Here is a 27,290-nt window from a genome sequence, read left to right on the forward strand (position 1 = left end):
AATAAGCAACATTAATAATCTTATAACTTCAAAAGTTATTGCTACCGGACTAGCCTGCAACTCTGGGTGTTATAATGCGCGTGTTTTGATAGAGATGACGGTAGGGAACATTAACTTCACCAACGGGTGCCCATCTTCGCCCAATTAATATAATGATTTTACCAAGAAAAAGATATAATAGAGCTGTGTAAATAACTTATTTACATCAAGTTATACAGAAAATATGATTTAATGTTAGCTTTGGCGAAGTTATGTACTAAAGGCGAATTTAGGGTACGTATTTTTGACAACCCTTATTTTCAATCAACTGCAACATTGATAACGGGGTTTGTTCATAAAACTTCTTAGGGCCACTTGCACCATTCGACTAACCCGGGTTTAACTGGTTAAACATTGAGTTACCATGGTTACCAGTACAATATGACACTGGGTTAACGGTTTAACCGCTTAACCCCGGGTTAGTGGAGTGATGCAAGTGACCCTTAGCTAAGTAAATAATGACCTACCTACCTATGTATTTTGCTTTATTGCCTGTATGTATACGATTCGAACTACTTTCGATTCAGGAGAAGGTTTTAATTTAGGTGAGGGAGAAAATAAAACCACGCATTTTTATTGATTTTTTTATTTTTTTTTACAATTAATCATATAACATACAAACCAGCCGAAGTATGGCTAAACCCATTTATTATCTAAACTTATGAACAATACAAGAAATTGATACATCTCAAATTCACCTTATTTTAAATATATAGATATATTATATATGCATTCACTCTACATATTAATCTACAACCTACTTAATCATAATCTACGTCTTGCATAAATTCAAAGTAAATATGCCCAAAAGAAATATTGTTGAACTATGAATATACATATAACTTTTTGGCAATTAATTGAGTATCATTTCTGTGCATAGCAAAATTAATTTTCTTTTAACATGTAACTTAGATCTTATTCATAAAGAGGCCACAAATATAACATGCGTTTCTGTCGTCAGTTCGATTACATAGGGACTTTTTGTTAAACATTATTTATTGCCTATACTATAAATGTTACTCTTATGAAATGTAAGAAAAATATCCTTACGCAATAACTGAATTAGTCTACCAGTGCTGTGCAGTGACAGTCGAGGGTACGGTCGAGGAGCGGCGCGGGGCGGGGCGGGCGGGGGGAGGCTTGCGCCTGCGCGGTGCGCGGGGCGCGAGCGGCCGGCGCCGGCGCCGCCCCGGGCCTTGTGCGTACACATTGCGCTAACGATACGATACGATACAACACTTCACATAATGCTCAAAACAACTATTTTGTCATCTACATAAAATTTGCTCCAAATGTTTTTATATTAAAATATTTCTACTTATTGTAACTTCTAATTAGTTACAGCCAACTTTACAAATAATTGATACATTAGACTCTCAAATAGATCTCTACTAACTATTATTAATGGTAAAAAATAAAGAATAAAATACTTCTAAACATTGCATTTCAATCACATAAGGTTTAGTTTAATTACACATAATAATAACATCTTTTTAAAACCCGAACATAAGTATTACAAGAACATTGATATCGTTGAGTTCTGGAATGGAAAATAGCACACTTAAATTCACTAACTGTTACACTTACATAATAATTATTGTTCTCCTGCTTTGTTTGTAAAATACATTGCTTTTAGGTAGTCCCAGAAAAATAACAGTAAAATACATCAACTAGTCATTACGCTGATAAGTTTGATGATGATAATAAACGCCTTAAATTAACTTAAGAGAGGTTAGTAATATGAGTGTGTACCAAATAACAGTGCAGTGCTCGTGATAAGTACGGAGAGTCGATAAATAAGTCTGATATAGGACGATAGGTGAGGTTATGCATGAGGTAAAGACGGAACGTGGCTGGCCGCAGCGCTATCGCGCCGCGACGACGCCGCTACTCTATTATTTGGTACGGTACCTACGTGCTGTCCTCTGCGGAACATACAGGATGGATGGTGTACAGTATAGATTACAAGTATTACTAAATAAGGCAGCCATTCCTAAAACTTACTATTCGAACATCCTTACGCATGCCTCAATATATTACGATATTAATTGAGTTACATCAATCAATTTTAGACACGAGAATACAAGGTTCAAATAAATACCCAAAATAGTTAATTCGAATAAGAACATAAGGAACACTAGAGCAGCAATCAAATTGCGAACATATTTGTACTACATAAAAATAATACACAACCTTTTGCGCGAAAAGACTGATAAGTTTAACTTTAAAAGTTACCATGAAACTGTTTCACTTTCAGCTAATACTAGATCTTTAGAATAAATTTTCCCATCACAGAGATTTGCACAGAAAAATCTCTTTTTGTAAGCCTATTGATATTATAATTATGACGTAAATTTAGTATCTGTCTATCATAGTAAGTGTTCCAATACATAGGGTACAATATATAACGAGGATCGATGTTTAGTAGATGCACGCGAGAGGAGACTGAGCTAGGTCTACTCTTAACTTATCCTTAGTTACAGCTGATATCGTTACGATGAATACGTCACTGAGACGAGTTTACAACTACATTGTACTTTAACTCAAAGGTGGTACCGAAAAATATATACTTTTATTATAAAAACAACGCCAATCATTACTAGAGTGTCACTCACTACAAGGCATTAGATTTAGTACTCATTATTATAACACAAGGATTTCAATATCAAACTTAACGCATACCATGGGAATTACGGATATGAATAGAACAAAATTAATTCGAATTAGAAATGTAGTAGATATGCAACGTTCAAAGATCAAATATTTAGGAAAAATAAATTTCAGTTGACATCGGTGGTATTGACACTAGGAATATCAGTCTCCGGCGCGCCGCGTGTGCTCACGACCGGCGCGGCCGGTGGATGTCATGAACATTCACTAACTAGTAATTCTCTTTGATACACATTGGGATAGCTACTATACACGTGGTGGGGTCATTGCTAGGTTAGCTTGTTCGTCTTTAAACGACGTAATCCAGTAACGGCAGTCATCCACTCGTATAATGCACTTCCAAATGTATACTTGATACATTATTAAGTAATAAATATACGAAGCGGTTGTCTCGTCACTACATACGTGTTGCTGGCAGTAGGAAACCTCTAACAAAATAAATATTTCATCCGACTCACTGGATAATATTAAAAATATTTTCTTAATCACAGCTATCAGTCTGTCAAAATTTAAATTAAGTATATTTTCAGAATTGGATTAGTCGTTCCTCACTTACATAGGTTTATTATTCAAGTACAATCAAGGTACAAAAGTGACTAAATAACGAGCGCAGAGTATTGTCGACGCCGATACAAGTACGAGTCTGGGTGCAGCAGTGGAACCTGCGCGGTATCAACTGCGGGCACGTACGTATTCTAATACGACGTCAAGTCGAGACCAGCACAGTTCTTTAGAGTACAAATGATTGAATATAACAATTTCACACAGGTACAACAGAGATCTAATGAAAGAATAATACGAATATAAACTAGTTTCATATAGGATATGATTGATAATTATGCTCGATAACAAAAGCTTATTTAAAGCGATGTTTGAATGCGAGAGACTAGAGAAGCAGTGTTGTGTAGTTAGCGAGCAGCAACTGGAGTCTACTGCATCAATTAACTGGTGGTGGGGGGTTGGCCGTACGCGGTACATATATACAACGATCCGCTCGTGGGACATCCAACGCTACACAAATATAATGCAAGGACCGCGAGAGAACTAACAGATAATGGCGACTTACCGTACTACAACTATACATATAGCAGTTAAAAATATTCTCAGCAATCACATTCAAGTTAAATTACCACATTAAAGAGAATTTAGCTTAGTCAACATTTTTTTATCAATGGCCCTCTGTTTACACGTAAAGTCACTCAGTACATTTTTTTATTTTGTATTAATCAGTTGTTAGTGTTTATCAAGAACACCCTTTTTCTTACAGCTATATACCAATAATACAAAAATCCATTCACTATAATTAAGGTAAATTTTAGATATTTAAACACTAAAATGTAAAATATTAAACATCCTAAATAAACTCTTGATATTCCAAATTTAGGCGTTAGCTCAATCAATAATTAAATATATGCTTGAGTGACTATGACAAAAGAGAAATAAATGCATATAATAATACTAGCCAACCATTCCCTTGTAACGTGTTCCTTTCCAAGCTGCTCGGGCCTCTAACATTAGCGCTAACACTACGTATGTCAAAGCCTTCGTTATTTTATATTTGGTATCTATCTCTTATGTAATCGCACCACATAACAAGACTAGAGGAATGATTGCCTCTCGCGCGCCTCGCCTCCACGTGCCGTAACGTCAAACAAGGAAGACTAGTTTTACAAGTAGATATCACTAATGTGCTTCTATTGATCGGGATCGGGACGACCCGACGACGAACGCCCTAACGTACAAAAATATCTATATATAAATAAATAAAGACAACAAGCAAAACTTTAACCTTATCAAATTAAAAAGGCCCTTCTGAATATTGTACACTATCACTATAATAAAGTTACGTTACAGTAAGTATTCATTAACAAGAGAATTTATGCGCTCGGGAAAACGTATTTATTATTATGGAAAAAATGGTTTTGTCTTTTAGAGGTCACCAAATGAATGCTCAGGCAGGATTTTTTGTAGAATGAGCGACCGCACACATATTTGGTCCCTTCGAGGAGCGTGTTACACATATTTACTGAATTACAGTTAAAAATTCGTCAAAACACCGATTTCACGCTCTGCCGCTTGCCGCACCATAATACAATTTATATAATCTACAGGTAAGTGTAAAAATGAGATTGTAAATTCATGAGGATTGGCCGAATAATTAAGGCAACGTTGACTTTGCAAAATGTAAATATGTATATATTATCTAGAGACAAAGGGTTGTCTAATTGGAAACCATGATAAACGGTAAACTTATGCATCTGGCAAGCAGCGCGGCGCTCGGCAATAGGTGACAGCGGTATGACACGCAATCAGGCGGCATGTGTGATTCGCCAAACACAACTCTCGATAACGGTTCCTTATAATTAAGACCTAATATCGGAGATTACAAAATATTACAAGAATTTTAAAAGCACTAATTAAGAGATAAACATAAAAATTAACAACAATATTATGAGCAAACTACTATTGAATACTTGAGCTAAAATAATACCAGAGCAGCTTGGAGACGCCCGCGGGCGGGCTCCGTTTTGTACGATCATACAGTATATTGTGATGATAGAGATCTACGCGGGACTATCTAAGAAAGTCAGTGGTCGTTATGTTTCAAATGGCAATTACACATAGACTTTGGCATAGTGTTATGGAATAGACGCAAATTTTGGATTCACATTCCACACGAGAGACAGACGCTAGACTAAAATTAAAAAGAAACAGACTCGAAAAAATTTAAAAAACTTATTAATTCGGGTAAACTTCATGAAAAACAATAAATAAATAGATAAAAATATTTACACATAGGTTTTATATAAAATATATATATAACTATTAGATGTTGATTGATGACATAACACTTACGATAAAAGTAAAACATAGCTAAGCTCATTAATGATTACACAAGGCGAGGGCACGGGCCCCGCGGCCGTGGCCGAGTATCGACTGCAGCGCGGCCGAGCCGAGCCGTGCCGGACCGAGTCGGGCCGTGGTCGGGCCGAGCCGGGCCTGGCGCGCCCTGGCCGCTCGGCTCCCGCGCCGATTTCGCGCAATTCATTATATTTCTCTCCAAGGAAACGTTTACACCTGCCATCGGTTACGGTAACGTACCACAGTTCATTGAGGCACAATCATTGGTTTCTTTTAATTGCTTCTTTTTTTATATTTTTTTTGTTTTTTTGTTTTTTTTTTCTTACATCTCCTACCTATAATAATTATTATAATTACTTTTAGGTACGTAAATTTATTCTAAATAACAGAAACGAGTCACGAAAAATGTTTTTAAAAGTGAAAGCGTGAAGCGTATTAAATCTTTTAAGAATATAATTTCACAATATACACATATTACAGTATAGGTTTAAGTATAAATATACAACAACATAATAATAACATATACTAAAATTGCACGTGACGCAATCGTGTGCAGGAAATAATGATGCAGTCATTGAACCGAGAGGAGATTCAAGTGACGCGGCGCGCCGCGGGCCGCGTCTCACAACCTAGCTGCCGCCGGCACTCCACTCAGGGGGTCGCGGGCCACTCGCGACCCTGTTGCCACTGGCACATCATAGGCAAACCGCGCTGAAGCGACGCTTCTGGCGTCTGTATAACGCGGGGAGGATGTGTAACACAAGCGGGGGACGCCATGTTGGCGCAGCCGGTTTGCGGGTCTGGCGACCACGACCGGCTCACATAGTGCATGTTATGCGTCCCGCCACTCCTATGAATTGAGTTTCTCAGTGACAGCAGGGCGAGTGCCGCGTGCGGCCGGGCGAGGCTGCCTCGGCGGCCTTGCCGCCCGGCGTGCCGTGCTCGCGGCCTATACCGACACCTAACACCACTATACCGACGCCCCTACACTTACAATGTTTCATTACAATATTATACCCATTATTAAGTACTGATAACTTTTTAACTGACTAAACATTTTCAAGGCATGACTTCTTTCGTCTAAGTCTATGGACAACGTATTCTACAGGGCACTGGAACGTTATACTTTCCGTTATTGGCTTTATCTAACTTTAAAATGGAAAACGCTTTATAAAAATTATAATTATGACATTTATTGCTGTATTATAAAAATTCACATTTGCACCAGAAAACTATTGCGATTGAGGCATTTCGAATTGGTGTAGACGTGGACAGAAAATTTCTGTTAAAAAATAATTATTTAAATTTAGTTAATACTTCAATAAACTGTTAAAAAGAACACGTTGATCACTTAAATTGAGCTTTACGACAATAGAATTGACGCTAATCTGTCGGTTGCGCGGACGCGCCGAGATAGGAACATCAGATCGATTACCCGTACCGCAAAAATAATTTCAAAACGATTTGGAAGATTGTCACTAAACAAAGAGATGCAAACCAATCGTCCCAGACACCTCTTACTTATCTTTGATACTCACTCTTTGGCACCTAACATTAAACGTCATGACATTGTCATAGTATCGGCCCCTCCGAGCCGACATTCAATTTGTAGGTCGATAGCAAAAAAAAATAATTTCGCGATCGTCGCCCGAAGGGGCTTAAAACGAAAGCTATACTTAAAAAAATGTTAAATTATATTGGTGTTACTTTACTTGTACTGTCAGTAAAAAATAGAACTCCGCGACACACCGAGCTCGCGGCGGGGCTCTCGCGCGCCCTCCGCCGCGTAGGGTAAGTATAGGTAGTCTATTTAATGAGAAATGCTGATCGTTTCCAATATGAACACATCACACATCAACACATTTAACACTAAACTACTACAGGTCCAAGCGCCTCATAACTTACTTCATTAATTTGTGAAAGAGTTCTCGAGCGTGCGGCTCGACAAGGTACAGCTTTACTTACACCTAACTTAGCACTACAATCGTTAATGTTTAATCGTAAGATCACTGGAAGATGCTCGAAATAGAATAGATAATGTACATTATTTATAACATTATAGTCATTCGCTTTTGTGATCGTAGGTCGGGATCGTAAAGCGTGGTGGGTCCGCCTCGGGCGGTCGGGGCATCCGCCTCGCGACTTGGCTGTCCCGTAACGTATTGGTAATGATATATTTTGGCAGAGTATCTCTGTGGCACACCATCAATAAATTAAAAGTAAATAAAAATGTAAATAAACTTTATGATAACGAACATTTACACGTGCGATCGTTGCCGTAAAATATCAATAGTATGCTTACCGAAACCTACGATAGGACTTAAGTGTAATCTTATACCTACAATGATGTAATACCGAGACGCCTACTGCTACAATATATTATTAACAGAATATCTAAAGCATATGTCACTTTGAATAACGTTCAAATTGAGCCTATAGAAAATACCACAAATCTTTTATTAAATAGATATTGATATGGCTAAATTTAAGTTAGAACTTTATTCTTACCTATAGGTACACAAAAGTGTAATATTTTAAATTACTGTCAATTATAGTACTTTATAACTCTTCTCACAAATGTATGTAATATAAAATGATAAAACAATTTTCAATTTAATATATTAGGTTACCCTTACATTAATCGTATAATCTAGATAATCGTTTCATATATTAAACATAAAGTGGCACTTGAATCACAAATACTGGAAAAAATTTGGGGAAACAGTAGCATCGGCGGAGGCCGACCGCCGCCGGCGGCTCTACTCTGATACTCTCCAACAAAATAGATTATCCTTACATTAGGCAAGATACTTTACATCACAGGATTACTGGATTGCAGGGAGCGCGCCGCCCGGCCGTCATCCGTCATCCGTCAGCACGGTAAGCACGGTAAGTACGGGGCCCAGCCGGCCGGGCCCGCCAGGCGGCCAGCGGCCAGCGTCGGCGTCGCTCGCTCTCGCGTACGTGTCTATCATTTCCGTCTCAGACTATACGGCTTAAAAGGAATTTACCACTACAAGAATGCACTTCGAATCTCATAATTTTCAAATTTTGTTATCTTTATAAAAATTACGAACTAATTATAAAACATTTGTTAGTCTGCGAAATGCACTTACTCATTTATTGCTGAATAAAAATATCACTAATGGAAAACAAAGGCTCATCGCGAGTGAGAATTCGAAACCGAATAAATAATTAAAATACGATCAGTATGTAAAACGAGAAGTAAAAACACGAAAGAAACTCGGAACGAAACATCTCGACGGGCGAAACAGCAACAGCCCTCGAGCGCAACAAAATAAATACACACTAAAATAAGGCCACGGGACGAGTGACTGAGGTAGCCCGCGACGCAACTACTCTACTCCATGCCTAGCTCTATTTGGTAAGGGGACCGAGCCCCCGCGACCCTATCCTATATATACTTCATACAGGTATAACCGTCGATACATTATATGTCTGCCGTTGTATATGTATAATTCTTATGTACACTAAATAATCTACATGAACACTTACAACACAGTAGATAATAGTATTGTGGACAGTTGGCTACCGCGGGCGCGTCGCGGCGCGACGTGGACCGCGGCGCGACGCGGCCCGCGCGATGTGACTAGGCGATTAGTCCGTCCCGGGGAGGGGGACGAGAAGCGTAATTACAACAACTAGACGAGGGCCTAGATGGACTCGCCGCCCAGCAGGTCGGGCGGCAGGAAGGAGTTGAGCGAGGAGGGCGTGGCGCGCTGCTCGTGCTGGTCGGGCCACAGGCCGGGGAAGCCGGCCCAGTCCTTGCCGCCGCCGCCGCCACCCCGCCACGCGCCGCCGCCGCCCGAGCCCAGGTGCTGCAGGATCATCTGCACCTCCGACTCGGCCGGCGACTCCGCGAAGATCGTCGTGTTGCTCAGCACGCAATTGTTCAGCGCCATCTGAGCCTGTGCAACAATCGTACATTCTAAACTCTGTCCAACTCTGCACACACTTTGCAGTGACCAAGTGTTTTCATACGATTTCTATTATTCTTCGTGACACTTCCACTGCAAAGTCTGTGCAGAGTTAGCTTGGTTCGACTGTAAAGTCGAAGAGAAGTGTCTTTACAAGGCAGAGGGAAAATACTTCCTACCTTACTTTGAACTTTATTTCAAATTGATAGGGTTAAATTTTGCATAATTCCTGACACCCCTATGCCTTATAAAGGGCTGGAAAGAAATACTTTGGCTAACCAATACATACTATCTAACGGCTTTTTAGGCAAAATATCAATCTACTTTGACTATCAGATTTAGGCCTTGTAAAGGCTACTTTACAATATTCAACTTAGCATTGAGTGTGCGTTAAGGAATCCGACTTTCGCACAATGCCGATTTGTAAGCAAGCATTCGACGATCCAGTTTGAATAAAACATTAGGACGTTGAAGACATGTGCGCGTATAATGGACGTGTGACGGGTTCGCAACTCTTTCGACACTTACCGGTTGCTTCCGATTCACGTTCGTAGCTTCGCCGGAAACACGCTTCCAAAACGGTCACAAGTCACTTAAACAGTTAGAGCACCAAGTCCCGTATTTATAAATAGAAAAATTGAAATTCAATCTGAATATTGTTGGTGACGATCTTGCGCTTCCGAGTTAAATATGATTCAAACAAACCAAGTTTTCGCGGCAGAATCGACCCGCAGATGCAGTTGATTATACGATGTCCAATAGAAAAATAGATTAATTTTTCAAGGACCAAAAACATGGTAAATCATTTTAAGTCATCATCACTTGCATTATATGTATACAATTTCGTTGCTTAGTCGTGATTTACATTTCATAGCGCCTATTGTTTATTACTGCGCATGTACACTCAGCAGCAATAGTTGCTAAGCGGGCCAGGTGTTCAAAATGATCTTGACACGACTTTATTGTTAAGAGAATAAGAGCGCGTCAAGGTAATTTTGAACACCTCGCCCGATTAGCAACTTCTGCTGCTGACTGTAGGTAACGCTATAAAGACTAATATCTAAAAGATGAAACTGTCAGTAAGTGCGTAAAATAATAATAGTACTCACTTTAGCTGCCTCTTCGCGAGTAGAGTAGCGCGCGAGCGCGAGTCCCTGGTTCAAGTAAAGGTGGAAGTTCTGCAGCGGCCCGTGCTGCACGCACAGAGTCTTCAGCGTCGATCCGTCGATCTGTTTCAACAACATGTACAATATAAGAGATATTATTCTCTATAACAAACAAAACTTGCGTCACAATTTGCCGCGTTTGGGAAAAAACAGCAAATACGGCAAATAATACCTACTTCCCATCTAACTTTCAATAAATGTTTTGAATCATCATTAATTTCGTTTTATAGTACCTATTGGTGTTACCAATCGTTCAGTCATCAAGAAAACCTTAAAAAGTTTAGTTCGCAATTTTTTAGTAGTAATTAAATTCACTTAAGTGAAGTGTCGTTCATTGTTCGTCTCGCAATAAAAGGGTTCTTTACCTGCGCGGTAAGATTCTTGAGCAGCAGCCACGTGGAGGCCTGCCAGGAGGGGAGGTTGTTGCGCGGCGGCTGCTGCTGGGGCTGCACGTGGTGCTGCGGCCAGGCCTTGTTGAGGCCGGGCGGCGGCGCGGCGCGCGGCTTGGCCCACGCGTCCTTGCCGGCGGCGGGCGGCGCGTAGCTCCACGTGGACGACGACAGCGAGCGCTCGCCGCCGCCGCCGCCGCCGCCACCCGGCGGCGACGTCTTGCCGCCCAGCATGTCCGAGTCCTTGATGGCCGTCAGCGACAGCGGCGACCGCACCACGGACCCGGGCGTCATCGACGGGTCGTCCTCTACGTTTTTGATCTGGTTGCCCTGTATTCGTTATAGTTGTAGGTTAAAAGGAACTTTTTGTAGCAATAATTGATAGGCTTAGTTTTAGGACTGGTCGAATGGGCAACTCTCTTTAAAATAAGCTCAAACTTGTATGAACATTTTAAGCTATGATTCACACAACCATAATGTCAATTTCCGCATTATATCTGGATTTAAGTATACCAATAAATGAAACAACAATGATTACCAATACAGACATAGTTCATTACAAAAATAAACAGATTATTCAGCTTGATTTAAGTTACTACCCTCACGTTACCTTTTTCACTTAAAAAATCGCGACCTCTAATAACTACATCTACCAATCAAATATTCCAAGGACATTCCAGGAATGTGCAAGAATATATGAAATAATTTAATATCGTAAAATAAGTTAGTACTTTTAAGACAACCTTCTTGTTAGTTACATTACATTTAAAACCGGATGTTTTTTATCCACAGAGGTAAAGGGGTGGATAGAGTGGCAACACGGACACTGACCTTCCAGGGCTTGCCGGGCTCGAACTCGGGCACCATGTCGAACACGGGCTGGTGCTGCGGGTGCTGCGGCCACGCGTCCTTGCCGTCCGCCACGTCCGCCTCGCCCCAGCCCTCGCCGCGCCCCACCGTCCATGTGCTGTACACCAACGCAATATAACTCCATGAATTTACTTCGCGGAACTAACTTAGATATCGTGACTACTTTGAAAAAAACTCTTATCTTGTTCTGTTAATTAAAAGAAAAATGTGGTAACTATATTATATGGGATGCATACAGAGTTCCTGCGTTTTAACTTTGAGTAGCAGTGGGAGATACGAGATTTTTTCAAAGTAGTGACGATATGTATAGTCGCAAAAACCAGAATGGTTAGATTAATCCTTATGGTACCATAACCCGTCTTTGATAATAGATACATGGGCCATACTGAAAGTTTCTGGATTCTGATACATATATGAGACGACTTATTTTTTCTAAGTGGCCAGTTCCAGGAATTTTCAGTATGCAATAAGTAATATCAGGGGGGGTTATTTAAGTTTCGATTGGAGTTTTCTATAAAATAATTTAATTTGACTAAGTTAGGCTCGACTCAACTCGCGAATCTTGGTCATTTTGGAGTGATTTTCTAAGAGGTAGTGTTCGACAACCGGCTTTTTCAGATATTATATTCACTTTATCCTAACTATATTTAGGGAGCTCAACCTGAAACGGGGGCTCAAAAAACTTCGGAAAAGTAAAATAAAACCCTTTAACTGAATTATCTTCCATATGATTCGAGCTGTAACTGTTCTCCTCATCATAAAAAGCCCAAAGTCATTATACTCACGGGTCGGGCTGCAGGCCGAGCTGGTTGAGCTGCGGGCTGGTGGTGGACTTGGCGGCGCCGGGCGCGCGCGGGAAGTCCGTGCCCTCGCCGTCCTTGTCCAGCGACGGCAGCTTCCACTGGTTCAGGCGCGACTGCTGGCCAGCGCCGTACGCCTGATACAGAACAACATTCAATAACTAGGTATAACAAAGATGCAACAAAAAACTCTACTAGATTTAAACTTTGGTGTTCTACTAAGGGTCGGTTGCACCAAACTGTTCGTAACGTTTAAGAGTTCACTAAATTTTTATGTATGGAAAATTTCATAGTAAGGCGCGCCGGCTGACGTTGATCATTCTGTCAAATGTGGTTGGTGCAACTGGCCCTAAATCGACTGCGACCAATTGGGTACATTCCTACTAGTCAAATCAGCTTCTTTTTTAGAACTGTCAAAACGATTTGCCAATATGGAATTTATATGAAAACGAGTATAGTGACGTCACGATCAACTCGCCTGCTTTATATATTTCTAACGGATTTATTAAATAAAAATTGTGTTTAAAAATTACTGAATCTATGTTTTTCTAATAATGATCTGGTGCTTTATTTCGTGCACGGTGTGATTATTTTAAGTAGAGGAAAGTACCCAATTCAGATTGGTCCACTTAGGACTTAGAATTCAGTGTCTACATACAACAAATCTTTAAAAAATCTGTTGTCGCCGTGTTTGGTTTACTCACGGCCTGCGAGTCCTTGGCGATGTCCATGTTGCCGAAGTTGTTCTGCAGCTGCGACATGGGGTCCGGGCCCTGCTTGAACAGGTCGCCGCCCGCCTGCTGCTTCATGTACAACGCCTGCTGCGTCGCTATCTGGTTCTGTCACAACAAAAGTACCATTGTACATCTGGCAAGAGACTAGTTTTTTTTTATCTAACCAGACGTTTTGATGGCAGGGTGTCCAACTGTCCACTACAAATGACGCGCTTCGGTTTTTCCTTTCACTTTTTCTCATTTTTCCCTGACCTCTCTAGAATTTCCCTAACTTTCCATGACCATCATTAACTTCTAGAAAGATGGTCAAAAAGGCCGGGCATTCTAGTCTGTTACAATGTGATTTGAGGCCATTTGTTTCATAAAACAATCTGTTAAAATTTTGTCTATGGAATACTTATTGCAGCTACTACTTAAAGAACAGTTGCACTATCAAATCTCGCTGATTTCAATATTACTTTTACATTGACCTCATAACTTTCTTGAAGTGACTGACTTAAGACTACAAACATAAGTGTAAAATCCACTTGAAAAGCTTTGAGAAATAACCTCATTATGTGCCGTTACGTCTCTCAGTCGTAACAGGCACTTGAAAAAAGTTTATGATTGTTTAGCTAGGAATAATCTTGTGACATAATGTTAAGTGAAACTGTCATGACATTTTCTGTCTAGGGATGTCCAATATTTCCAAAATACTAGGTTTTGGTAGTTGTGCTATACAAGCAGTAGAAATACTATAGAGTATAGTATAGGTACTTCTAATTACACATTTTCATTAACTCGCACGAGGTTGTAAGTTGTAAGTCCGCGTCTGAAATTTATATGACATATTTATTTTGGGTTGTTCCAAACTACAAACATATCAATCCCGAATTCTCCAGGTAAGTTAAGGGTTGGAAAAGTGTATAGATGTCTATATAATACAATATGTAGAGACTGATAGTGAAAACACAACTTACTTGCAAAGCAGTGATCTGCTGTTTAGCCTTAGTGATCTGCACCGAGTACTGCAGTGCGAGCGATGAGTTAGCCTTCGAAATGGCTAGCGTGTGCTGCTGCACCAATTGCTGCAATACTTTGATCTGCACAAAACAAGGAAATAATTAAGCGTCGCCTTTTTTTATTTACAAATATAATACATTGTCAATATAATCGGACCAAATTAACTCTTGGTAATGACCACACTTTTGTTATTACAAAGTGTGAAAATGTAGGTATTTAATCATAAAGTAAATTTTTTTATTAAACGAAAATGTTTGAGTTAGCTTAGATGGACTTTGAGACTAGAGTAATTGTATTGTAATATTCTGTTTGTCGATATAATATATTTATGGTTTCACATTAATTTTATACTCTCGCTATAAATAAGAACTAAAACATCGTGGTTTTATTTACTTTAATATAAAGAACAAACGAACAAAAATTTACTTTGAAGGTAAACAAAAGCATACTTTAGTTATTTTGAGGATCTTTTGTGAACTGTGACTTTGAATTCTCGACAGTTGTGCCTTATCAGTATCATTGACTGCTTTCCAACAATACCAATCACAAATTATCCCACAACAGCAATGATCGCGTAAACAAGTTCATGAAGCGGAAAAAGACCGCTCGGTTGAGTACACAATTTCTCCGGTCGGTAAGGTACAGCAAGGGGTGAGTACTTTGTGACCTACAAACGAGATTGTATGTGTGCGTAATGAAGTTTTAAAATCGTAAGTTTGACTATATTTTTCTATTATAAACCTAGGTTTTTTTTTTACTTTTTAATCCAATATTAAAATTGTTAGATAATTAGGCTTTTTTTAGGGTTTTAAAAACTTTACCGTCGCCTAGCACCCATAGTACAAGCTTTGCTTAGTTTGGGGCTAGGTTGATCTGTGTAAGATGTCCCCAATATTTATTTATTTATTATTTACATATTAAGACAATGCGGGAAAAACACATCTAAAATGTCAGGAAGCCCGTCAACGACTTCTTATCTACCCGTTGTGTGAAAGTCATAATTTGATTTAAATGTGATGCAACACATTGAAACGTGAGTTTTAGATGTTGTCAACACATACCTGCTGCAGCAGCTGGTTGAGTAGCACGAGGGTCTGCGGCGCGAGCGGCTGGTTGAGGATCTGGTGGTTGAGGTAGCCAGCCGACACCGCCATCTGGATCTGCTGCACCAGCATGCGCAGCTGCGCCGTGCTCGGCTGTCCGCTGTTGCCAGTTCCACTGTCACACGAAAAAGGTTATACAAGGAAATATTTAGAAATATAAACAAAAGATAAATGAGGTTTAGCGATAAAAATATTTGATAACAACTCCTTAAAAATAAAAAGTACCTATTAGGATTGTAGGACTGATGATGATGTAGAGCCTGGGGCGGCGGCTGGTTGAGCAGCTTCTGCACGACGGCCGCGCTGACGGGCGGCACGGCCGGCGGCGGCTGGAAGGGCCCGCCGTGGTGGCCGCCGAAGTGCTCGTCGCGGCGCCATCCGTCCCGCGGCGCCGCCAGCATCTCCAACGCTTCCTCGGCGTTCATGTCGCTTCGGCGCAGCGCCGCCTCCGCGTCCTCCTTCTTGTAACCCATCTCGACCAGGAATCGGAACTGCTTGCTGTTCCACAGCATCTCCTTCGGGATCTGCTTGCCGAGCGGCCCGCCGCCCTGCGGCGGCTTCGGGCCGGGCCACTCGCCGATGTCCTCGGGCCAGCCGCCGGCCGGATTCGGCTTCGGCTTCGGAACGGGCCACAGGCCCGGGTTGGACGCGTCCGGCCAGGCGGGCACGTCGCGGTCGGGCCAGGCGGGCGTGTGCGGGTCCTCCCAGCCGCCGTTGCGCTGGCCGTGCGCGCCCCACACGCCGTCGGGCTTGGTGGGGGTGGGCGGGATGCGCTGCGGCGGCTGCGGGCCCGCGGGCGCGCCGCGGCCGGCCATGCCCATGCCGCCGCGCTGCGCCCACAGCGACGTGCCGTCGTCGAAGCCGGTGGGCGCGCGGCGCGCGGCCGGCGGGGACGGCTCCTCCCAGCCGGCGCCCTTCATCGAGTCCTTGGGCCCCTGCGCGCCCCACTGGTTGACGCCGGAGGGCATGACCTTGTTGGCGGGCCCGTGTTGGTGGTGCTGGCTCCACATCTCGCCGTTGAGGCGGCCGGAGATGCCGCCGCGCAGGTCGTGCTGGCGCGGGTCGGCGGGCGGCTGGCGCGGGTCGGGTGCGCGGTGCTCGAGGCGCGGGTCGGCGGGTCGGTGCGGCTCGCCCCACGCGTTCCAGTCGTCCTTCTTGGGCACGGCCCACTGCTGCGCGTGTTGCGGCGGGCCGGCGGGCCACTGCTGCGGCGGCGGCGGGCCGGTCCACACGTTGGCGGACTCGGCGGCGTCGTCGTCCTCGCCCCAGGTGCCCCCGATGTTGGTCGTGGGAGTGTGTCCCCACGGTGTCTTAGCGGCGGGCTGCGGCGGTGGTTGGCCGCCGTTCCTCAGGTTGGCCTCCCAGAGGTCTGTACCGAGGAAGGCGCCATTATTTACGTTCGGTTTCCAAGCGGGCGGGCCGCCGGCGGTAGGTTCCACTTTCGAACCGGGCTCTGGTGATCCGGGCACGTCCCAATTCGTATCTTGGTTTACGTGTTGCTGTGAAAGAAATGGATTCGTGATTAAAAGTTTCTTACAGAAAAATTATGCCATTTTAGTTGGTTGAGGTTACTTACACCGCCCCAGCCGTCCTGGCTGAACAGCGCCTCCCTCATGGAGTTGAGTTGTTCTATCTTAGCGGAAGACGTGGTATTCGATGTCCCGTTACCGTTGGCGGCGGGTGGCATGTTGGGGGCGGCCGAGTTAGGAGAGTTGCCGCCGTTGTTGGGGTTTGTGCCTATTCAAACGAAAAATATAATATATTTTTTATTTTTTTTTATATTGTTACCTAACATAGTAGAATTTTACTTGAGGCCCTAGTCTCTCCATCAATTCAACGTGTAACTACATTAAGCACCTAATAGATGTTTGTTTCCAACTTCCAGCTTGCCTTATGAACATCAAATATCCCCCAAACAGCCAGTGGAATGCCGTCATTAATTTATTACTGTATCTTGGCTTATACTAAATCTACCATTAAAGAGTTACCCATGAATTTTGAATCATCCTTTCTACTTTGACCTAACCGCGCAAATACATCGTAAAATCAAAAAGTTGTTTGGGTGATGTCGTTGATGCTACAATTTCCGAGAATTGCAGAGTGAGACGGACTTAACCCACGGTGTGGCTAGATTACAGGAATGTTTACGATTCTGTTATCATTCCTAGTCAGTATAAATCGTTGAAGTTTTATAGATTAGAATCATTCAATGAAAACGTCAGACAATGACTACATGTTTGTATTGTATTGTCCAAGAGCACCTGTACTAAACAATTCGATCGGTATGCGACTAACCATTGCTTGGAGGCGCACCATTATTGTTTGGCTGTGCATTTGGCATGTTGGGGGGACTGCTCTGCCAACTCTGGGAGGCAGCGCTGGTCGGTGGCAACTGAGCGTTACCCTTGTTGCTATTCACTGCAACGAAAATCTCTTATCAATGCACGTGGAACGATTTGCAAGCTCGCTTGTAACCATGCGATGTTTTATGGCCTATGATATTATTTCTTTATTGCTATGCGGAGCCTATTCGATCTCTACGGAAAACGATAAGTTTATTCTTACCACTTAGTAAGACTTGAGGTCCTGTTTCTATGGGTTTTATTTTATAAGGTAATTACATAACAAATTTATTCATACTTTCATTCTAGTCGATAATTAATAGTTGGCGCATAGGAGCATAAGATAACACATACAGTTCCAAATAAAAGGCAATAAAGCCAAGCCATTCCTTTTTTAATTGCTATTGGCATTGTTTTTTTTTTTATTTGAGGTCTGAGTAGGGCTTAGGGTGTTCAATACCGGTTTGATAAAATAAAAGATAATAATAAACTTAAAATAGTATGGCAAATAGATCGATATGAAAACACATCGAAAATCGATTATCGAAGGACTTGAAAAACCAATTAGCAGACAATCGATTACTAAACCATGGATATTCATCCCTATTAGGATATTTTTTTATTAATAGTGTAAAAATTTTAAACTTAATTGTGAGTGTATTTTTACGACTTCTTAGGGCACGAAGTCGCGGCCAGTATTGAGTTTGGTATAATTAAGCATTTTATTCATTAAGGGGGAAACAATGTATGGTAATTATGAGCTCCCGCAGTACAGGTATAATTTAATCACCATCAATAACATAATTAGGTAGGCCGATTACTGATGCCAACGTCACATTTCGTTGGTAGGTACTTACTGTCGGCTTGAGAGGTGGGTGGGCGCTGCGCGGCGTTCCATTGCTGGTTGTTCGTGGCATTGTTCGCTTGGCTGCTGCTGGAGTTGCCACCCCAGTTGCCTGCTGCCGATGAAAAAGACAATAGATACTTGAAAAAACCCGTTTAAACCAAGAGTTAATAGTCATTTTCTGAGTATGATATATTTTTAAACTCAACGTGATTTATCATCGGGCGTGATTTGTAGTCAAATGCTTCCCTATACCCTGTGCAAAAATACTTTTAATCGGCATACAAAATTATGCCATTTTTACATAGATGTACCAAAGACATATGTAACTTCGTATAAGATGAATAGTCTAAGGAAAAAACGTGCCTCGGAAATCAAGAAAAACTCATTCTCGGATAGATGGCGCACACACCTTTAGCCTATGCTCGGCTAGATGGCGTGACGACACCGTTTAACGTAATTTAACAATTTTAACACATAGATATCAGTGAATGAACATGGGTCAAAATGATATAAAAATAATAAAATCGTTTATCCATATACATTTTTTTGATAATTTTATACGTTTTAATTTTGAGTTTTAGTCGTGTGTCGATAGATGGCAGTAAATTTACTGTGACTACAAAATTTACTATGACAGGACCCCTCTATACTATATATTCTCTTTGGTTGTACTAAGCGAGATCGCAGACCCATATAATTTGTATGAAAGTCGGAGCCCGCAGTAGACCCGCCAAGGTGATACCTAGTGATACTAGAGTCAACAACAACAGTTAGAAAACAAGTACAGTCAACTGTAAAAATATGGGTGTAGCCAACTTATTCAAAAATATGACCCATAGTTCTTAATTCGACCCTCAGTGATGAGGAAACCGATGCAAGGAGGAGAGTTCTTAATTCGCTGACATAAGAGCTATGGGACATATTTTTGAGATGATTTGTGCACCCATATTTTTACAGTTGACTGTACCATGGGTTTGGGTTCGGTGATGTTCGATATTTGGCGTGAGCGGAGTGACATTTTGCGTCCTAGGACCTCGTGTTCGAACTACAATTTTTTTATAAGAAAATAAGTTTGTCTCTCACAGGGCACTATCGGATAATATTTATACAATACGATATCGCTGCGACCCATTTGGTTTCGCGGTTTGTATTTTGTATACCTCAAACGGTGCCGACTCCGTTTCCGCACATTCCGCCGCGTCAACACAATGCAACAATAGCAATACAATCAATAACACTGTTGCAGGAAAATTATATTTATATAGTAACTCGAGATTGTTTATTTTAGGATCAAATATTTCAGACTTTATCCCTCATTATTATGCGAACGCCGAGCCTCATTTTGAGGCCAAAACAACATGTCTGTCGTAATGAAGTTTATGTTTATTAAGTTGGAGTGTGCCAGTTGGCTGAGAAATGGAGTTTAATGATAATGAAAAATAAATTATGTTAAAATAATTAAGCTCATTTTCCACCAGAGGTGCTAAGCTGCATAGCTAAGGACGTTTATAATATTTACTAGTTATTTAATAAGTTTTACTGTATTAGCTTAGCTCAACTTTAACATAACTCTGGTGGGAATTTAACCTTTTGAAAGCCACAGACGGCAATTGACGTCAACGCAAAATCGTGACAACGACGGCAAAGACGGCATTTGACGTAGATCGTTTTTTGATGAAAATGTACTGAAAAACACCCCACTTTTAGGTTGGCATTATTTATTCACAAAACTAAATTTTACCCCCGTGGCGCCAGTGGCACGGCAAATGGATGCGCCATTTGGCGTTCAAAAGGTTAAAAAATATCTTAGGTATGGTAGCACCAACCACAATTGACGGACTGATTAACAAACATTAACATACCTCAGTGAATAACTACGAGATTTCCCATGGAAAATAATTTATTAAAGATTTACTGACGGATTGGTGCAACCAGCCCTGTACAACTCTACCTTCGCGTTCAACAATCGGCCCAAGCTGTCAACTGCTGAATAATACAGTCAACCTAGTCTAAACACGCCCTCCAGTTATTCAAAGAGACTTACCGTTATTATTGGAAGCGGGCGGGCTGCCCCAGCCGGAGGCGGCGTTGAGCGAGCTCTCGCCGCCGCCGCAGAGGCGCATCCTCCGTGGCACGCCCCAGCTGTCCGTCTCGCCCATCTTGGCTTTGGTAACATCCTCGTTCCTCATCAACTCCAACATCGCGTCCAATGTGAGATCACCGTTAGCAAAAGTCTTCAAGGCGGACTGAGAGTTTGATGTTACATCGACCTCCGATACATTATTGTCATGGTTTATCCTTATCGACTTCTCGTCATTATTTATCATTCGAGTTTTCGTTTTGCATATCATATGAGCAGACTTTTCGTTTAGTAGTTGCGTGTTATCCATGCAAGGCTCATCTCGTATAATACAAACTGAAGATTTAAAAGCGTAATCAGACTTGTTCATATACTTGGGCGCTCCAAACGCCATCTTATATTTTAAGTTAAAGCTACTGAAATACGGGTCACTGTATGAGATACCCTGGACTGTTATGGCGTTAATCGTTAAAGGAATGCAGTAGTTAGGCGTATCGCCAATCATTTGGTTTTGTTGGATACTATCAACAAACTCTACATTATAAATATTATTATCTACCATTTTTACACTAACTCGCTGACTCTCATTCTTCTCTTCGACTCGCTTCAAAGCACCAAATTTATTTGTGTTCACCACCAGCATTGAGGTGGAGATTTTACATTGCATTGGTTCGGTAACAGTATAAATATTGGAGTAACAATTATCCTTAATTAGATGTGGAACACATAATATTACAGAAACATTAGACATCAGACAATTATCATAAATACCCTTAATAGAATAATTTTCTACAATATCCACCTAGAATTATACTTATTTTCACAGATTGCATATTGTTTCAATTATAGACTAAGTAACAATGGTTCGTAGTGATGCAGTCAATAAAGCAGGTAGCAGTGTTTAGTGCCTCTGTGGCAGAGGGCAGGTGAGATCACCGCTTGAAGCTGCTGCGGACTCGCCTCTAGCCCCGAGTGGCCCAGCCCTATAAAACACATCAAGTCAGCACAGCGCCATCTCTCGGCTCAACATGAGCCCAATGACGTACAAAAACAACTATTTCTACCAGTATCAGCTTCAGAAAACCTGTTGTTAAATGAAATAATTGAATTTAATCTAAACTGTTAAGTATCAATATGATTTTACACTTTCAGGCATTGAATTCAAATTTAATCAAATAGGCGTTTTCAGACAAACATCGTTTTCTGTAGCCGACCAAGAAAGTACAAATTTTGATTTTTCGATTTACGCACCTTATAGGACGGACGAGAGGCTGAGCTGTATATCACAGATAATGCGGGCTCGGCAGATCCTTTAGAGCAGCTTCGCAGTCAGCTCGACGTTCAGATTATCTGCAGAAAGCACAAAAACCAATCTCATTACTGAGAAACTTCGAATACACTCCTAAAATAAAAATCACCTAAAGTACGGGGTTTTCTTCTTGTACGACAAAATTTGAGGTTATCTCAAGGACTAATATAACAATATTACGGATTATGTTCTTATGCCAACCAATATGAACTTTATTTACGTCGCCACGAGCGTTTGAGCGCGATAAGAAGCTATTCTACACTTTACTAAACTAAAATCAAGCACTGGGTTGGACATCAAACGGTACCTAGGTACCTACCTAGCTAATACGCCATTCGACAAATGGAAGCCTGTGTACTTGTGACCATAAAAATCAAGATTGCTCACCAGATAAAAAACTTATCAGAATTTTATGATTTACATCTTCGTAAGATCCTCTACAACACTATTATGTTCTTTTCCCATGTATTATAACATAGATATTTGTGTATTTCGGCCTTGAGACTGCGACTCGATGTTATACCTGTACTGTATCTATGTATCTATAACATCCACAGTGTATATCTATCTATATCTAGAGTGAAAGTTAGCACGACCTATATGAAACGATGGGAGTAGTCTATTTCAAACAAAACATCATTACGTGAAAACAAACATACTATTGAACTGATCACAATAAACTATCACTTAGAATTTTTACTGCTAGCAAAAATACAAAAAAATTCTTACGTGACACGACCGAGCACAACGGTGTTATATTACTAGAATGAGACGGAAAATTAAACATTATGCTAGCTTTCCGTTCACTGAAGCGGGACAAAAGATACGCTTGAGAAAGCGATGCCATAAATGCCAAAAGCAATTGACGACTATAATATTCACAATTTCTGAAAGATTTAGGTTTTTCAAGGCATACCTTCGTTTTGTGTACTTGTTGGCACTAGAGATTTACACAAAAACACTGTTTCAAACCCCCCGAGAAAACAGCTTCGACGGCTGGATGGAATGATTTCGTCGTCGATTGGGGTTCGCACGATGAGCGGGACACGCGATAAATTTAAGAAGTCTGTTGAAGGCATTGTAATACATAGAACGTTAGGACGTTTTATCATGGTCGGGTAATAGCAATTTGCTATATAGCTATAGATTCCTAAGCATATAGGTACATGATACAGTTGTACCTATTCTCTACATACCTATCTATACTAAAAGGTACTTACATAGTACAGTGTCTTGCTCTTCTATAGCTATAGGCGCATTATCGTGCGAATACAAGCAAGCAATACCTATAAACGAACGTATAACTACTTTATATTGTGTGTATACGACAAACAGAACACCAATCTGCTATAGGTACCTATTCCACGGGTGTAACTTCAGATCTTGTTCATCATTCATTTCATCTTATTAGATAATGATTGAATAGACATACTTAGTAGACCTACCTACATAGTGAATATTTGCTGCATGGATAATTGTTAAATATTATTGGTCCGGAATAAAGAAATAATAGCCCTCACAACATCAATGATTTTTGTAGTTAGGTAATAGGTACCTATCTTTAGAAAATGATTATAGGTTTAATAAGTAGTGAAAAATAAAACCAACTATACTAGTGGCTCTGTGAGCTGTAGACCTCGCGAGCATATCTTATTGGGCACGATGAAAATAAAGTAAATTAAAAAAAAAAACAATACGAAAAGTGTAAAAAAAATACAAAAAGTTATATCCCAGCATATAATTACTGGGGATCGAACCCAGACCTTCTGTGCAAACAAAAAAGCGAACGTTTACAAAATACGCCATGATGGTTCTTACTAGGTGACAAAATTTAGCTACTCATTCTCAAATTTAAACTAAAAATCTTAATAACTCCAAAATGGTCTATGCTCAAAAACCAGCGAAATACATTTTCTGAATTTTTTGACATTTAATCTGTAAACATGTCTCAAAAAGAATACACTCTTATGATACCGATACGACTATTTGTATGAGCGCGAGCTATCACAACTTTTCCATTTTGAAAAATTTTCAAAAACCGGCTCGAAAAAAAAAACTATCGGTTCATAGAAATCGGTTACATAATTTCACGAGAATCGGTTAAGAATTGCGACCTGTAGAGGAGAACATCCGGACATACAAAACTAAATATCTTAATATCTCCAAAACCAGCGAAATAAATTTTCTGAATTTTTTGACATTTAATCTGTAAATATGTCTCAAAAAGAATACACTCTTATGATACCGATACGACTATTTGTATGAGCGCGAGCTATCACAACTTTTCCATTTTGAAAAAATTTCAATAACCGGCTTGACAAAATTTTTTTATCGGTTCATAGAATTCGGTTACAAAATTTCACGAGAATCGGTTAAGAATTGCGACCTAGAGGAGAACATCCGTCCGGATGTTCTCCTCTACATACAAAACTACATAAACTACATACATACAAAAGCAAAACGCCCGAGTCAAAACGTAGACCTTTGCTTCGCTTCGGTCAATAACTAGGAGAGTTATAGTAAGTAATGTGTAGGTATTTATGGCTCCTCTACACGATGGGCCAACGCCGGCCAATCCAAGGGACGCATTTATGCGTTCCGTTAGAGGGAGCAAGTGATATCGCTATCTCATTCTACCGCATGGCTGCGTCCCTTGGAGTGGCCGGCATTGGCCCATCGTGTATTATAACAGATTATAGATGGTCAAGCAAATCTTATCAGTAGAAAAAGGCGCGAAATTCAAATTTTCTATGAGAAAGTTCCCTTCGCGCCTACATTTTTCAAATTTGCCGCCTTTTTCTACTGACAAGATTTGCTTGACCAAGTATATTTAAGAAATACAATTTTATGTACCTTACCTTATTTACTATAAGTACATACTTCATACATACATACTTCCTACATACATAATCAATAGAATACCTACATAGGTTTTAAAAAAAGTTAGGTTTTATATTATATTATACTACTCTTTGGGTATACCTAAGTAGTGTACTGAAATAATGGAGCAATTTTAAACTGTATCTATTATACAAAAAAAAATGGCTGTTTCATACATTTTGGCTGGTCCATTTTCTATGGAAGGGTAAATTTTTTTCGCGATTTCGGCGTTGGTCCCATAGCAAAAGTTGCTCTGTATAATCCCAAAACCTCCCTGGCAACGGGAATGCACTTATTTTTTAGCCACCCTGTATGGGAACCCCGGAATTTCATAACAAAAGTTAACAGTTAAAAAAATCATAACTCGAAAACTACGAAAATTTGGCTAACATAACATACATGGGGTATATTCTGATAGCCCACGACGTGAAGAATCTAAAAAATTTTTGGACGTGAAGATTTGGACCACCCTGTATATCTACATTATAGGTATAAGCAAAGACATATGTAACTTTGGTATAAGGCTCACAACATAATACCTAGGACCTATATATATGTACTTACAATAGGCTAAAAATAATATGTTTTTAGTTAGGTACTTACCTACTAAATCAGGAAAAATAGTCATTGATTCAGTTATTTTTTTAAAGAATATCTATATAATGTAAATTATACTAAGTAACTTTTTCAAAAGCTTAGCGTTTAACACTTTCGGTGTCGGGCGCCCCGTTTCAGTACAAAATGAACACACATACGTGTTCTTGGCAGTGAATGTGTTAAACTTAGGCACAGAATAAGTAATAGAATAGTATTATCATAGCTTAGGTCTTAGGCTTAGGTACCTAGGTCTTTCTTGAAGCTTAGCTCAATGCATTATCGTGGAGGTCCCGGTGAAAGGCGAAGGAGTTCAATGTTCCGTTCACTATAACGGTGGTTAAGTATATTACAAATAACTAAAAGTATTTCATTTTAGATTTTTTAAACCGGGGAAATTGTGAAGTTTAATCTCATTTTTAGGGTTCCGTACCCAAAGGGTAAAACGGGACCCTATTACAGACTCCGCTGTCCGTCCGTCCGTCTGTCACCAGCTTAGAGGATATAACCAACGGAGACGCCATGTCTCAAATCGTCGGTACAAAATAGTCTGCCGTTTTTTGCGGGGGAGGGGCACATCAAATGTATAGGTACGTCATGTCAGATAAACGTCAGGCTGTATCTCACGAACCGTGATAGCTAGACAGTTGACATTTTCACAGATTATGTATTTCTGTTGCCGCTATAACAACAAATACTAAAAAGTACGGAACCCTCGGTGGGCGAGTCCGACTCGCACTTGTTGATGATGACGTCGATGACTACTTGATCCAAATCAAGGCCCCAACGTTGTCTGTTCTCTTTGACGGCGCAGCAACTAGTATCAGTTCTCTCTCCTCGCTCCTTTAAATATGTAATTAGTCAAAAAAGGACAACCATACTGTTGACAGGATGAACTTTAAATCAAAGTGTTACCGTTTTTGGCATGGCTCCAACGTTGTCTGTTCTCTTTGACGGCGCAGGAACTAGTATCATTTCTCTCTGCTCTCTCTTTTAAAAATGCCGTTTGTCAAAAAAGGACAACCATACTGTTGACAAGATGGACTTCAAATCAAGGTGTTGCCGTTTTAGGCATGGTCTAATAAAACATGGTCTTCTATTCCCAGAGTGACACGGGCCTACGTCACAATAACGTTGCCACTTTATTTCAACATAACATGTTACATGGGTACATTATACCTATGGTTAATAAGTTAAAATATTTCTTTATAATTTTATAATTTTCATTTATATGTATTTTATCTTAGATTTTACAATAACACGTCATTTTTAATTATTCGTTAGCATTATCTTCCGATTCACGAAATAAATTTCAGACGTTCGGGTAATTCTGTTTACATTACTGGCAACACAGGATAGCGCTGTCACATTTGACAATTCGGATCTAGATAACTTCATGCCCTGACCGTCATCCTTGTCGAACGCGTGTTAATTGTTATTTCCTTCTCGCTCAGTGTCAGCAGCAAAGAATATAATACTCACTGAGGTCAGCAGTCGCAGTGTTTTCCAAACTTTTCACGTCGTAAGCTTGGTAATTAATGTGTAACTGTGAATTAGTTTTTCAAACGTTTGTCTTGTATAGATAAATAAAGTTTAATTCAATACATTAGATTTGTTTTATTTTACTATGTTTCTACATGAATAACTTAAAATTAATGCCGTTAA

At 40.5% G+C, this 27,290-nt stretch overlaps 1 protein-coding gene across 9 annotated transcripts; it reads right to left on the bottom strand.

The window, feature by feature from the left end:
* Positions 1-4,251: 4,251 nt before the first annotated feature.
* On the bottom strand, positions 4,252-23,374 carry LOC134791478 (protein Gawky). Of its 9 annotated transcripts, none has more exons than XM_063762515.1 (15): positions 23,068-23,365; positions 22,094-22,192; positions 20,807-21,825; positions 18,773-18,871; positions 17,869-17,991; positions 17,150-17,310; positions 15,799-17,072; positions 15,532-15,688; positions 14,428-14,550; positions 13,439-13,573; positions 12,720-12,871; positions 11,896-12,031; positions 11,041-11,394; positions 10,619-10,738; positions 4,252-9,500 (listed from the first exon to the last, which is right to left on the bottom strand). In XM_063762515.1, exons 3-15 carry the CDS (start codon positions 21,591-21,593, stop codon positions 9,246-9,248), a joined length of 3,876 nt encoding a protein of 1,291 aa, XP_063618585.1. In that variant the 5' UTR covers positions 21,594-21,825; positions 22,094-22,192; positions 23,068-23,365; the 3' UTR covers positions 4,252-9,245. The 9 variants fall into 9 exon arrangements, with proteins under 9 accessions (XP_063618585.1, XP_063618589.1, XP_063618586.1 ...); XM_063762519.1 differs by having other exon boundaries at positions 18,773-18,874; positions 20,807-21,178; positions 23,068-23,364; XM_063762516.1 differs by having other exon boundaries at positions 11,041-11,385; positions 18,773-18,874; positions 23,068-23,363.
* Between the last annotated feature and the right edge of the window lie 3,916 nt (positions 23,375-27,290).

Source organism: Cydia splendana, chromosome 6 (assembly GCF_910591565.1).
Source record: "Cydia splendana chromosome 6, ilCydSple1.2, whole genome shotgun sequence".
Lineage (NCBI taxonomy): Eukaryota > Metazoa > Arthropoda > Insecta > Lepidoptera > Tortricidae > Cydia > Cydia splendana.

Coding starts and splice junctions, on each gene's coding strand:
- LOC134791478 (XM_063762511.1), bottom strand. CDS start 21,593: ATGTCTAATGTTTCTGTAATATTATGTGTTCCACATCTAATTAAGGAT. Junction 17,311..17,868: donor TGGTGCGCCTCCAAGCAATG/GTTAGTCGCATA, acceptor TCGTTTGAATAG/GCACAAACCCCAACAACGGC. Junction 12,872..13,438: donor TCGCCAAGGACTCGCAGGCC/GTGAGTAAACCA, acceptor GTTCTGTATCAG/GCGTACGGCGCTGGCCAGCA.